At 35.4% G+C, this 15,065-nt stretch overlaps 1 protein-coding gene across 1 annotated transcript in view; it reads left to right on the forward strand.

The window, feature by feature from the left end:
- Nucleotides 1-798: 798 nt before the first annotated feature.
- The window catches only part of LOC140442939 (venom carboxylesterase-6-like), a 36,214-nt gene continuing 21,947 nt past the window's right edge, over nucleotides 799-15,065 (forward strand). The window contains exons 1-4 of the mRNA XM_072533941.1: nucleotides 799-929; nucleotides 988-1,530; nucleotides 6,486-6,664; nucleotides 14,897-15,050. Of these exons, the coding sequence (XP_072390042.1) occupies nucleotides 836-929; nucleotides 988-1,530; nucleotides 6,486-6,664; nucleotides 14,897-15,050 (970 nt within the window). The 5' untranslated portion in view covers nucleotides 799-835. The remainder of the gene's footprint in view (nucleotides 930-987; nucleotides 1,531-6,485; nucleotides 6,665-14,896; nucleotides 15,051-15,065) is intronic.

Here is a 15,065-nt window from a genome sequence, read left to right on the forward strand (position 1 = left end):
TACTTTACATTTTGTAATCACTAGCATATTATCGATATTGACCTATGTGAGATCTAACATCATTTATTGATTGTTTGTGTGTCTTTTTAATCAGCACATGGTCTATGTCTATGTCATGGTCTTTGATTTCTTCCAAACTTTCTGGTCTCATCCATGTTATTTTGTGTATGTCTTTGTGTTTATATCTCGTGCTATTTATGTCCATGTTTAAATCCGCTGCTAAGTTACATAGTCTTTCTCCATTCTTGTTTGTTGTGTTATGTATTGAGTTTTCACCTGCAACCTCTCTGAAGCAACTTTCTTTGTCCATTTGGACGTTGAAATATCCTATAATGATTAGTATATTCTCCTGGGATTTTCTCGGAGTTTTCTACTAGTGTTTCATAGGACTGTTGTTTTGTCAAGTCATCACTGTTTTCTGTGGGTGCATAGACATTAATTATGGACAACTTGTTCGGTTTACTGTTGACTCTTATGTATGACATTATTTTACTAATGAGTTTAAATTTCATATCTTTATGCCTCATTTCCCTTTTCACCATAAAGCCGTTTCTCCATATCCCCGTTTTTTTTCGCCGGTATAATTTTCCTTTTCGATATTTTCATTTCCTCCCATCAAGTTTAATGAATTTCTGCAATATCTATATATATATATATATATATATATATATATATATATATATATATATATATATATATATATATATATACATACCTTTGTATTTTGCATTTTTTAGGAGCAGAAGATTGCTTATATCTTAATATATACATACCAGGCGTAGTGGATCCTAAAAACAGTTACGATGTAAACTTCTTCATTCACGGAGGTGCATTAATGGTTGGCTCTGGTCAATTTGCAAACGCTTCCTTTATGATGGATATTGAAAATGTAATTTTTGTTTCAATAAATTACAGATTAGGGCCACTAGGTACTGTTTTTAATATTTTTAAATTTTTGTATCTCATTTAATAACTTTGTACTTTTAGGATTTTTATCAACAGAAGATAACGAAGTACCGGGAAACAACGGTATGAAGGACCAAGTAATGGCCCTTAGGTGGATACGAGACAATATCCGATCATTTGGTGGAAATCCACAATCCATTACCATAACTGGATTCTCATCAGGGGGATCAAGTGTTCATCTTCATTATTTATCACCTTGGTCGAAAGATCTCTTTAAAAGAGGAATTTCTAATAGCGGCTCAGCTATCAGTCCTTGGTTTATTAAAGAAAAACCTTTAATATTTGCCCAAAAACTGGCTGCAGATGTCGGATGTCCCACATCACCCACATTAGCATTAAAAGCTTGTCTGAAAGAAAAACCTGCGAAGCTATTAATAGAACAAATTGAGAATTTTATGGAATACGTTCATTTGCCCATATCCCCTTTCAGTGTTGTAATTGATACATGGGCAAACAATCCTTTTTTGCCCGAACATCCTTACAGTTTGTTGGCTAATAGTAAAGTATTGGATTTGCCATGGATTGTTTCAGTTAATAGAGATGAGGGATTATTTCCTAGTGGATGTAAGTGCCATTTTTAGTTATTAATAATAATAATGTTCTCCTTCTTCGCGTGAATGGTTATGTCTTTCAGCGACGTTCTGCAATCACTTAGGGAGTAATTTACAATTTGATTAAAAAACATTAATTTGCAAAATTTAAATTATATAATTGCATCTTCTTCTTCAGCCTGTATTCGTCTACTGCTGGACATAGACCTCTTCCATTTGCTTCCATTGATTTCTACTCTTGGCAATTCTCATCCACTGCTTGCCCGCGACTTGTTTGATATCATCTGCTCGCCTTTTCTGTGGTCTGCCTACTCTCATATTTCTATTGTTTTCGATAGTTTGCAATATTTGTTTTGTTTGAAAAAAACAAAGGCAATGGTTTTTACAACCAAACATAAATATAGCTTGCTTGATTCTGAAATCATAAATTTAAATATTAATAATGAAAAAATTGAAATTGTCACAACAGTTAAATATTTGGGATTCCAACTTGACAATACCCTAAATTTTGAGAGTCACCTCGAATACGTTCATAAAAAAATATCAAAAAAAAAATTTCTGAGTAGAACATCTCAAAAGTTGTCAATGAAGTCAAAAATAACAGTATATAAAACAATTATTCAACCTCATTTTGACTATTACTCATCAATCTTATATTTATTTAACCTTAACAAACTTAACATGCTACAAAAATTACAGAACCGTGGAATGAGAATAATTCTTAAAAAAAATCGCCGTACCCCAATTGGGACGATATTAAATACTCTAAATTGGTTCTCTGTTGAAAATAGACTGTTTTATTTCATCATGATTTTGGTCTTCAAAATAGTAAATGGCTTATCACCTAAATATTTGCAACAATTCATTTCTTTCAACAAAAGTATTCATTCTTATAATACCCGAGGTTTAGATGACATATATGTACCTAGAACTATGTAGGTATAAAAGTACGATGAATTCGCTCTTTTTTAAAAGCTTCCTTAAATTTAATTAGTTAACTACATCTGTAGAAAAATGTACTAGTCTCAATAATTTCAAAATGTTACTTAAACAGTATATCAAAAATTTATAGTGTACTTTCTTTATATTGTATGTATATTAGGCTTTTAACGTGACAACGTCTTAAATTAGGTTGTGGCTCGGAGTCATTTAAGAAAAAGTGTAACGCCCGCTCACGTCTGTTACAGTGAGTCGCCGAACGAGAGAGAGGCCCGCCGGACCGGCGAATGCCTTGCGTCTCTCTCCCACTCAAACATGATCGGTAAGCTGCGCGCGGCACTAGAGAATTAGGTGCGTTGAATCGCTAAAGTTGAAAATCGTTGAAAGTATCGTCAGCTGTGTCTGTAGTGAAAATGTGGAGTGCTTAGATTCGTCATTTACAACAACTACAACAATAAAGGTAAATAATTGTACACTAATATTTCATTGTCGTAAACTATGATTGATTGATTAATTGTTAGATTGACACAAAAGTTGAGAAACTGAGTTTATAGGTTATGTCATACTATTGACAAATGTTGATAGTGTTAAGTAAATTATTAGTTTAAATCACTCTGCAATCAATCGTAATTCAGTCGATTGAGAAGAAACAGCGCGTATTGCTAGTCAAACATTTAAAATAACAAATTATAACTTCTAACCTGTCAAAACAGGGCGACCAAACAAACAAACTAAACCGACCAATCACCACGCGCGGAGTTAGAATTTAACTGTGTTTAGCAAGAATTTCAAATTCCAATTTTAGTAAATGTTTTAATTTTCAACTTTACCATTTACATTTACAAATTTTAATTAATTTCAAATTTATTTAGCAAAAATTTGAACCTTCGATCTGAATAAGTGTTTTGATTTTCAAATTGATTCTTTAAAATTAAAAATATTAAAATATATATAATCAGAAGTGAACGTCACATAACATTATCTGTACTTATTATTATTTAATATGTAGGCAAATACATGTGACCATACTTGGTAGACACAATTGGAAATAGTAATTTTTTATAACTGAAAAAAATAAATATATAAAATACTGGTAGCAAACAATAACTTCAATGATCGATATCTCCGCAACTAATTGATATATCTAAAAAATTTTCAAATAAATTTTGTAGAAAATAATAAGATCAATAATATAATATAAAATAAATAATATATAAAATAATATATAAAAATATAATATATAAAATATAAATAATATATAAAATACCTAATAAATCGGTAATGCAATTCTTATTTTCATTCAATTCCTTGTTCCTATTGTGCAATTTAATAATATTCATATCAATAAATATTCTACCGAGAAAAAGACGTTGTCACGTAAAATCTTCGCCCGTAAAACCGACTTTACAGGCAACCGATTTTTTTTTTCTATTTAAATAAAGATCTATCTATTTGATATGCTCGCAAGTCTGACCTTATGCTCTTTTTAACTTTATTGTTGATAGCCTTATACTCTGGTGATTCTATCGATGTTCTTCTTCTTCCTTCCATTAAATCCAGTGCTGTTTGTTTCAATTTCGTTTTTCTCGGATTTTTATTTTTACCACAGATCTTTTTTGCAGTTGATGTTATGTCATTCGTTAATTTTTGTGTTATTTCATTTATATCTTTCGTGTTGAATACTGGTAGAGGTCCTAGTCTCTTTTTTAGTTCACTTTGATATTACTCTTGATTCATTTCGAGTGCTTCTATGTTTGGTAATTTATCCTATGTTAATAATTTTCTTTTATCATATTTCGTATTTAATTTTATTGGCACCCTAACTAATCGATGATTACTACCAGTGTTGACAGAATTTAATACAGGAACATCTGTAGCATTGTTTTTTACGTTAGAGAGTATAAAGTCATCTTTTTCTTGTAGAATGTGTTTAAGCAGAATAGTTTTTCTTTGCTGAGGAAATTTGCGAGCATATCTCCTCTGTGATTTCTACTTCCCAGTCCAAAATTTCCAATATATTCGTTGTCGTTGTTATTTTCGTTCTTTCCTATTTTTGAGTTGAAATCTCCCATAATTATTACGTAATATGTTTTCTCTGCATTATTCCGATATTAACTTATGCGGCACAAACATGGACAATCACAAAAAAGAATATGAATATACTTAGAGTCACTCAACACGCGATGGAAAGAGCAATGCTAGGTATATCACTTAAGGACAAGAAAACAAACACATGGATAAGACAGAAAACCAAAGTCACCGATGTGGTGCAAAAATCATTAAAGTTGAAATGGGAATACGCTGGACATGTAGCTAGGAGCGATCTAAACAAATGGCACAGATCAATTTTAACCTGGAGACCATACCAACACAAAAGACCCAGAGGCAGACCTCCTATGAGATGGACAGATGATCTGAAAAGGACTGCCGGGAAAAATTGGCTACAAGTAGCGTACAATAAAAAACAATGAAAAGGAAGATTTGAAGAGGCTTATGTTCAGATGTGGACGTGAATGGCTAGACGAAGAAGAAGAAGAAGATGTTTTCTCTAAGTTTCTGGCTCTGGTAATTTCTTCATAAAGTTGTTCTACCTCTTCATCATCTGCAGAAGAAGTTGGTGCATAACAGTGGATTATTTGAATGCTGTTCTCAAGTTCTCAATTCCCTTATGTACCAAAAAGCCTACGCCTCCTATACCTTGGGTATTGTTATAAAGTGTGCTCTGATTTTAGTAGGATATCGGAGTCTTACACATTCGCTGTTTCTTCGTCCAATTGGGACGACATTTCTACTCGTGATATGTAAAGAATTGATAAATAATTGTGATGTATATCTAAAACACAATTGAATTTAATTAACAAATATAATAAATTAAAAAAAAATAGTTTACCTTTTGTAGTGTTGACAAGTGATCCAGGATCTACATATGTTAAAGTTGCAAAAGTTTTTTAATTTTCATTTCCATTATCATTTGATGGTAATATTTGAAGTATTTCTAAAATGAAATAATTTATTTTACTAACCTTAGAATAAACTTTTGTAAGCAAATCTAAACTAACAGTAATAAACTATTTGACTCACCATACTTAAAATTTTTTGGACGTTAAGAGTACCTTCCATTAATAAGTTGGAGGCCTTCGAAATGTGGACGTTGCGAAGAATGTTTTGCATACTATGGACAGATAGGGTGAGAAACGAGGAAGTATTAAGAAAGGCAAATACTAAGAGAGAACTACTTAATTTGATCAAGGTACGAAAAATTGGATACCTCGGCCATATTCTGAGAGGAAAAAAATACGCAATCCCTCAGATAATCATCCAGGGAAAGATTGAAGACAAGAGAGGAGTAGGTCGCAAACAAATGTCGTGGCTACAAAACATAAAGAACTGCACAGGCATAAATAACACTGGCAATCTTTTGCATGCCGCAAAAGACAGACGTCTGGCCTTAAGATAATTCGCCAACGCACTATATGCGCATGGCACTATAAGAAGAGGCTCAAATTTTTTAACGTTGGCAAATATTTTGTCAATACGTTTCATAAAGAAGTTTTGTTTTAACGTCTGGGATACAACTGATTCATCAATCATCACATATAAAGCGAGAAAGAAATATTTTGCAAGCTAAAACTTGCACTAAATCCCTTTTAACGGGAATTTTAAAACCAAATTTATCCAGTAAAATCCACTATCTCAAATAATTGCCTTCAGAAAAATCCACTAAGTCACTCATGGATTTTGCCTGAACAAAAAATCGTTGTTAAAGGCTTAGTAAATGTAGAATTTTCTTGTTTTGTGTTGTCAAAGATAAGAAAATACTACGTGGATTTTGCTGCTAGTACATAAACTAAACAAATTGCAATATCAATATGTACTTAAGTCAAAAATGATAAAAACTGACTTAGTGTATTTTGCTTGTAACCCGACGATATCTTCTAATTACTTTCTTTACAGTTTATAAATATTATACATCTCCCTTTCTACATACATGTGCTATTTTAACTCGTTCCGTTTCTGGTCAATTTGTAGATTTTTGTACAAATCAGGAAGCAGTAAACAGAGATTTTTTTGAGAAAGCCCACTTATTGCTAGACTATAACTATACATTACCAGAAAAAGATAGAAACATATTTGCCAAGAAAATCAAAGACTTTTATTTTGAACAAGAAACTAATATTAGCGAAGAAAATTTTGATAAACTGACGCAGGTAAGTGAAAATATTATTTTTCTAAAATACTTTATAAATGTAATACAATACAATTTTTATATAATTTCCCCACTGTCACTGTTAAACCATATAAACACGTAGAAATTTATTTTAGAACAGTTCAATATCATGTACTTTCTTCTCTGTATGTACAATTTGAAGACTCATTTAAACTTAATTTGAAATTTATACTTTTTTATTTTTTTTTTCAATTGCCGTATTGCCAGATTCCAGTAAGAGCCTAAGAAGGTATCCATTGAATTCTGACAGGCAACGTGGGGAAAATCTTTTTTGGACATCTACGTCACGGAACAAGACACCCTGACATCTTTTGACCGAGTAGGATACTAGGCCAAAAGACCCCAGGGTAGTGCCGGATTAACTGTTCCGGCTAAAACCTTAACCACCTTTCCAGAGGGGTGGTCGTGGCACTCAATGAACAACTAAATTAAAAAACTAAAAATTTATAAATAACCATACCTATTACCGTAAATCAGAAAATGTTTCAGACGTTAGGCCATAAACTAATAAATAATATTAACCATAAATTTCAGATCCCTGGCTCAATTTCTTTCTCTGCCCCACTGCTCCTTTTTCTTTATTACCCCAGAACTCAGACAGTGTACTTCTCTCCATTCATTCTGTCCTCTCAACATTATGTTTAAGTTTCTTTCATCCAGCCCGAAACCCATTCACCTCTCGAAATCTCTCCTCTCATTTGCCCATCTCTGGCAGTTAAAAATGTGCGCGGGAGCGTCCGGTACCCCACAAACAGTACAGCCTGCCGAAGCAGATTTGCCTATTCTATTTGTGAAGGTGCCAAAGCTACCATGTCCGGTCAGAAACCGCATCAGGAAGTAGTCTAGTTTCCTACTTTCCTATTTTCCTGAACTTTCTTCCTCGCATACACCCTCGCTCGCTCTTTGCACAACAAAACGATCGGTATCACCGCTCCAATGACATCTAGAGCCTCATTTAAAACTGTCCTATATGCGATAGAAACCCTGAGGAGCATTCGCCTTTGCGAAGTCTCCATCAGCTTAGCGTATTTTGCAGTGTTTAGTACGCTACACCACACGGGGCAGCGTAGGTTACCACCGACTAGAATACTCCATTTAACACCTTTGTTTTGGTGCTACCTGGGCCTCCAATGTTTGGCATCAGCCGTATCAACGCCTCCAGATTTCGGTTTGCCTTCTCTACCGTTTTTTGGATGTGTACTCCGAACCTTAGTCCTTCTGACAACCAGACTACCAGATACGTAGTAGATTTAACTGGTGCAACTTCCACACTTTCCACTATAAAGTGAAGAGAGGATTTTTCCCGGCTCCCTTTAAGAACTAACACCTTAGTTTTCTGAGGCGCTAGCTGTAGATCGTTCTCTCTGATCCACCTACTAATGCGACGCAGGGGTGTGTTAGCCGCATTAGCCATGTCCCTTTTCTGACTCACCTTCGCAACCAGTGTGAGATCATCGGCAGAAGCTACAAGAGTGCTTTCCCTTGGCATCTGTAGCCTCAACACCCCGTCGTACAGGACATTTCACAGAAACACCCTGCGACAAACTGATGCTGGTATCTTTTTCTCTTATGGACCTGTCAGTTAATTATCTGTCAATTACATTGACCAGGTACTCACTAACGCCCAATTCTCTCAGCCTGGACATGATTTTTTCCCATGATGCAATATTAAAGGCATTCTTCACGTCAAACAGGATGAGAGCCACCCATCTCTTTGTATCCTGCGTAACTAAAGAGGTTACTTCTGTGAGAGCATCTATGGTAGACCTTTTGGCCCTAAAACCATATTGCCGATCGCTCAGCGCATGCTTTTCTTCTAGCTCTCGCCCAAGGCGGCCTTTTACAAGCTATTAGTACAATTTAGTACAATAAGGAACCAAATAGATTATGTGACAATTAATAGAAGGTACAGGAATGCTATTACTAAGGTATCTGCATTACCTGGAGCAGACATAGGATCCGACCACAATCCCTTGGTAGCAAATATCAAACTGAGGCTCGCTACAGCTAAAAGAAAACACCAGAAGGCATCAGTAAACATTAGAAAACTCAAAAACAATGAAACAAATGAAGCATACACAGAGGAAATAAACAATAGGTTCTCTAATATGGCAACTGAGAATGATGTTGAAAAGTCATGGACCACCATAAAAGAATCATTTGATGAGTTGAACAACACTTTTCTACTCGAGAGTAAAACAACTACCAAGAATAAGTGGATGACAGAAGAAATATTAGAGATGATGGAACAACGCAGGCAGTGTAAGATCAGGCAGGACGAAGTAGGGTACCGAAATATACACAGTCAAATTCGTAAAGAAATTATAGCGGCGAAGGAGACCTGTATGACTACACTTTGCGCCGAGGCTGAAAGCCTATATAAACTCGGCGACAGCTTCAATCTTCACAAGAAAATTAAGGAAATTGCTGGTGTCTTCAAGAAAAAACAAGTCACTGGTATACATAATGACCAAAATGAATTAATAACGGACCCTGGCGATATACTTAATACTTGGAAAATGTACACAGCCAATTTGTTCAATGATGACACAACACAAAAACCACCACAACTGGGAGACCATTTGTATGGCCCAAGTATTTTGAAAGCTGAAATTGTACACGCTATCAAACTATTAAAAAGTAACAAAACCCCAGGACCAGATGATATGTACACAGAAACAATCAAGTTACTTAATGAAGAAAACCTAGACATTATTGTCAAGCTCTTTAACGACATCTACGATACGGGCCAGATTCCAAAAGATTGGCTTCGATCTACATTTATCGCCCTACCAAAAACACCACGTGCGAACTTCTGCAAGGACCACCGACCAATAAGCCTAATGAGTCACTTTTTGAAACTTTTCCTGAGAATACTTCACACTAGATTGTTTAAGAAATGTGAAGAGGTCAGTGGATGGAGTCAGTTTGGTTTCAAAAATGGACTTGGCACGAGAGAGGCGATCTTTAGTATGCAAACATTGATACAGAATTGTTTAGATCAAAGAAAGGATGTTTTTATCTGTTTCATCGATTACGAGAAAGCATTCGATAATGTAAAACATGAATTGATGATAAAATACCTACAAGAGTTGGGATTGGATGCAAAGGATATAAGAATCATTGCCAATCTGTATTGGAATCAGACAGCAACAGTACGTCTTCAAAATTCCAACGAAACAGAAGATTTCTCCATTAAAAAAGGAGTAAGGCAAGGTTGTATACTGTCTCCAATGCTGTTCAATTTATACGTAGAAAAAGCCTTCGCAGAAGCAGTGGAAGACTCTAATAAGGGTATTAAAGTTAACGGCATATTTATTAATAACATCAGGTATGCCGATGATACAGCCATAGTGGCAGATAACATCGAAGATCTTCAGTGCCTTTTGAATGATCTAACTCTTGCAAGTGAAGCTCGGGGTTTGAAAATAAATATCAAGAAGACAAAATCAATGATTATAAGTAGAAATGATTACCCCAACGCAAAGATATATGTCTCTGGAGAAGAAATCGAACAAGTCAGGCAATTCAAATACTTGGGATGTTTGCTGAATGAGGGTTGGGACCCCGAGAATGAAATAAAGAGCAGAGTTGAACAAGCCAGAAATGCTTTTCTGAGGCTTCGTAAGTTTCTGACTGATCGCAAATTGGACTTCAACCTCCGATACAAGATGCTTAAGTGTTACGTGTGGCCTATTCTCCTGTACGGAATGGAAGCATGGACGTTAAAGGCCAGTTCCATTAACAAACTTGAAGTGTTCGAAATGTGGTGCCTGCGTCGAATGCTCAGAATATCATGGACGGACAGGGTCAGAAATGAGGAAGTACTCAGAAGAGCGGGCTTACAGGATAGGGAACTTTTTAATTATGTAAAAAGTAAGAAGACTGCATACTTGGGGCACATTAAACGAGGAGAACGATACACTTTTCAGCAACTGATACTCGAAGGGAAAATAGAGGGTAGGAGAGGTCTCGGACGTAAAAAAATGTCATGGCTGCGTAATATTCGACAATGGACAGGAATCCACAGCTATGAAATGCTTCGCAATGCTGCTAAAAACAGAATTATTTAATCCAGAATATTTAACATCTCACCTGACAAGACGATGTACGGTGGACGCCTACGCAGAAATGCATGGCACCTTAAGAAGAAGAAGTACAATTTAGTTATCGAACTAAGAAGGCAAATTGGCCGAAATCGTACCTCTTCCTCTTCACCTGTACCTTTCGGGATAAGGACAACCTTAGCTTCTTTCAACATTGTTGGAAACTGCTGTTGTTCAAGCAGTTTGTTTAGCAATCTCAGGAAAACCTGCAGGTATGTTAGTGCGGCGAGTCTTACATGTCTCCGCCATGACTCCATCTATGCCAGGTACCTCTCGGATCTTCATCAGTCCAACAGCCTCGCTGAGTTCCAACTCAGTAAAAGGTTCCGCATCTATGAAACCCTTTTACGCCTATCCTCCACCTGAGGAAAGAGTTTCCGTATTTAACGGAGTTTCTCCTCCTCAGGCAGGGTGTAGGGTGTCTTTTTCCCTTTTAATTCGGTTCGGGTAATCTTGAGGGGGGGGGGAGTCAAAATATGGTTAAACTTTAATCTGAACAATACGGTGAAAAACTGCTGACTTCTCAATATTCTTGATGAAGATTATCTTAATGAGAACGAAGCTTAACGAGGAAGCTCGAGATATTTTTATAAAATTGTCCTTTTTGACTATTTCCATGTACTTCTTTCTATCCTGTTAGTATTATGGGCTATATGTGGCAAGCAATTTCAATGTGAGAACATTTACACCTTAAATACTCTCCTGTTCTACTTCATTTGTTAGCTTTTTGATCAACTTCTTTATTCCCTTTTATCCCACAGTGATCTTTATTCTAAACTAGAGACATTTATTTGTTGACTTTGAAACTTAATTTCTGATAAAAATACACTAAAATGCTATCAATTTTACTATACAATTCCAGTTAATATAAATAATATTGATTAATATATTGCTTTCTTTTTAGCCTTCTATCTTCCATTTTTAAACATAGGTATCTTCCAACTCGTTACATCGTTTTCTATCCTAAGCAACGTACTTCCAATTTGTTCCTGCGATTATTTCGATGTCATCTTCCTATCTCATCTGTGGTCTTCCTCTTGGTCGTCTACCTTTGTAACGTATGGTCTCAAATGTTGTATTGTGGCATTACAACCTTGTTCCTTTTGGTCTTTTTGTCTAGCAGTGTGTCCTGCAAAACTTCATTTATGTTTAGCAATGTTTGTTGTGATATCCTCGACTTTAGTTTATTCATATTTGGCTTGGTTAGGATCCAGGTTTGACATCCATATGCTATGATCGAAAGAGAAGAATGCACTGGTTAAACACTTTGTTCCTTAAGTATCGAGATATTTTGCGGTTCTTAAGTAGCCAACTTAGTTATCCAAAACCTGTCCAACCCAGTCTTGCACTTCTACTGATTTTCGCACTTTAGTTCTAGTTGTCAAGTATCCGAATTTCTTCTAGGCAGATATATTCGTGGACTTGTTCTATCTCACTGCCATTTATAGTTATATGTCTAGGGTCGTCTGTGTATGTCATTGTTTTTGCTTTTGACATATTCAAAATAATTCAAGAAAACAAAAGTTTAAAAGTTTTGAGGCGAGATACGAACAACATAGGCAACAAAAATATGTACAAAATAAAACACAAAGATGGAAACATTACTACTGATAGAACCAAAATTCTTGAGGTTGTCGAATCTTTTTATCGCGAAATGTATGAGAGCAGCAACGAAAGACAAGATCAGCCCCTGCCCAAAATCACAAACCAGGGATTAGAATAAATGCCAGAAATTACTCCATACGAAATCAAAACCACACTTTTAGCAATGAAAAATGACAAATCCCCTGGCAATGATGGAGTAGTGATCGAAGCAGGTAAAAATAAAATTATCCAGGCTTTGGCCCAGCTTTTCTCCGAATGCATTTACCAAGGAAAAACTTCTTCTCAATGGAACAATGCAGTCATTATTTTATTACACAAGCAAGAAGACATAACAGATCCAAAAAAACTACCGTCCTATCAGTTTTTTTTTCACACATATATAAACTTTTCACAAAAATTATCAAAAAAGACTGGACGCTAAATTAGACTTTTATCAGCCTAGAAAACAAGCTGAATTTAGATCGAAATACAGCACTAACGACCACTTACTATTGATAAAGAACCTGATAGGGAAGTGTGTAGAATACAACAGACGATTGGCACTGATATTTATCGACTACAAGAAAGCATTCAATACCATAAGCAATCAGAAAATGTTATAAGCATTGACAGAATGCCGAATAGCGTAAGACTATCTGCACAGGAAACAAATAAATTCTGTATACAGCGAGGAGTACGGCAAGGGGACACCATCTCTCCAAAGCTATTCACGACGCTTTTAGAACATACTTGTAAGAAGGCACATCTTAACGAGCATGCTATCAACATAAATGGAGAGAAGCTCAGTCATTTAAGATTAGCAGATGATATCGTCCCTATAGCTGATCGTATGGGTGCTGCAATAATAATGTTTGAAAAACTATATCACGCTTCCTTGGAGGTCGAACTAAAGATTGATATGAACAACACGCAAATAATGAATAATCTGGTGCTAAATCGAAATATTGTTGTTGATGGAAGGGATATTGTGCAGACTACATCGTATAAGTACTTAGGACATGAAATTCGGTTGAGCAGAGATAACCCGATATGTGAGATCCCACGTCGCATAGGATTAGCCTGGGCAGCGGTTGGTAAATTAAACTATGTATTTAAATCGGATCCACCCATATCACTCAAAAGAAAAATCTTTGACCAATGTGTGTTACCTGTACTCACTTATGAAGTGGAAACATTAATACTCACAAAAAAGGTAGTTACTAAGATTCGCTTGACTCAGAGGGCTATAGAGCGCCAGGATGTCTCTCTGAGAGACTGAATCCCAAACGAAGAAATACGTCGTAGAACAAAAACAACAAAATGGAATTGGTCAGGATACGTCGCCAGATTATCAGAATACCGATGGACAAAACTTATTGTCAAGTGGAGACCAAGACAAGAAGCAATACGGAGCAGAGGACACCCACCGACTGGATGAACTGACGACCTGAAGGGTGTTAGCAATAATTGGATGCAGGCCGCACAAGACAGAGACAGATGTAAAGAGCTGAGGTAGACCTATGTTCAGCAAAGGACGCATACAAGTTGATGATAATGATTTATAGGCCAATGTATTGGGAGCTACCTGTAAGTTCCTCATTCATCGAATGTGCTCGCTATAATCACGATATCGTCAGCAAATCTGAGGTGGTATAATTTGTTGCTATTAACGTTGATGCCATATGTTGACCAATTTGTTTTGTAGTTTTGAAGACATCTTCTCTGGCTAGATTAAAAACCTTTGGCAATATTACGCCGCCTTGTCAAACTCCTCTCTTAATGGGAATGGGATTTGTATATTCGTTTAGTTGTACTATCATAGTTGCGTTTTCACATATATTATGTATTAATTGCCTATATCTTGAATCTATTCTATAATTATTAATAGCTTGTTTTATGGCCCACATCTCGATACTATCAAATGCCTTTTCATAGTGTAAGAAAGCAAGAAATACGGGTAGTTGTTACTCGTTTACTTTCTCTATCAGTATTCTCATTGTGATAAGATGGTCTGATGTACTATATCCTTTGCTAAAGCTTGCCTCTTCAACCGGTTGGTAATTATCCATTTTGTAAGTAAAGTGATTGTAGGCAACGATGTAGGTCTATAATTCTAAAGGTTATATCTGCTTCTTTTTTTTTGTAAGAGTATTACTAGACTCTCGTTCCAGTCTTTAGAGATTTTGCTATTATGGAGACATATATTAAATAGCTCTGTTATAGGGATTGTTACTGTCTTACTTGTTTTCAAGAGCTAGGCAATTATACCGTCGTGTCCTGGAGCTTTATTATTTTTTAGCTTTTTTAAAGCTTTTTCTATTTCAAATCCCTATATATTTGGTAGTGACTGATCCCACGTTTTTTATTTGTCTTTTGTCGTTCTCCATTGTTGATTCATTAAGCTGGCTTTGCGAGCTGTACAAAGTTTTGTAGAAGTCTTCGTTTATCTTTGTTATTTTATATTTGTTCTTCTCTTTCTTATTATTTATTGCTTAATTATAAATTTTTTTTATATTTGTTAGATGTTTGGTGATCGTTTATTCAAGTCTGGTATTGAAATCGCCGCAAAGCTACAAGCTAAAGCTAATACAGAATCAGTTTATGTATATTTCTTCAATTATGATCAAAGTACTAATAAATTAGCTGATTTTTTCTGCCCACAAAAGAAAATTAGTGGTAAGTACGTTAAAA

The sequence above is a fragment of the Diabrotica undecimpunctata genome, chromosome 1 (assembly GCF_040954645.1).
Source record: "Diabrotica undecimpunctata isolate CICGRU chromosome 1, icDiaUnde3, whole genome shotgun sequence".
NCBI lineage: Eukaryota > Metazoa > Arthropoda > Insecta > Coleoptera > Chrysomelidae > Diabrotica > Diabrotica undecimpunctata.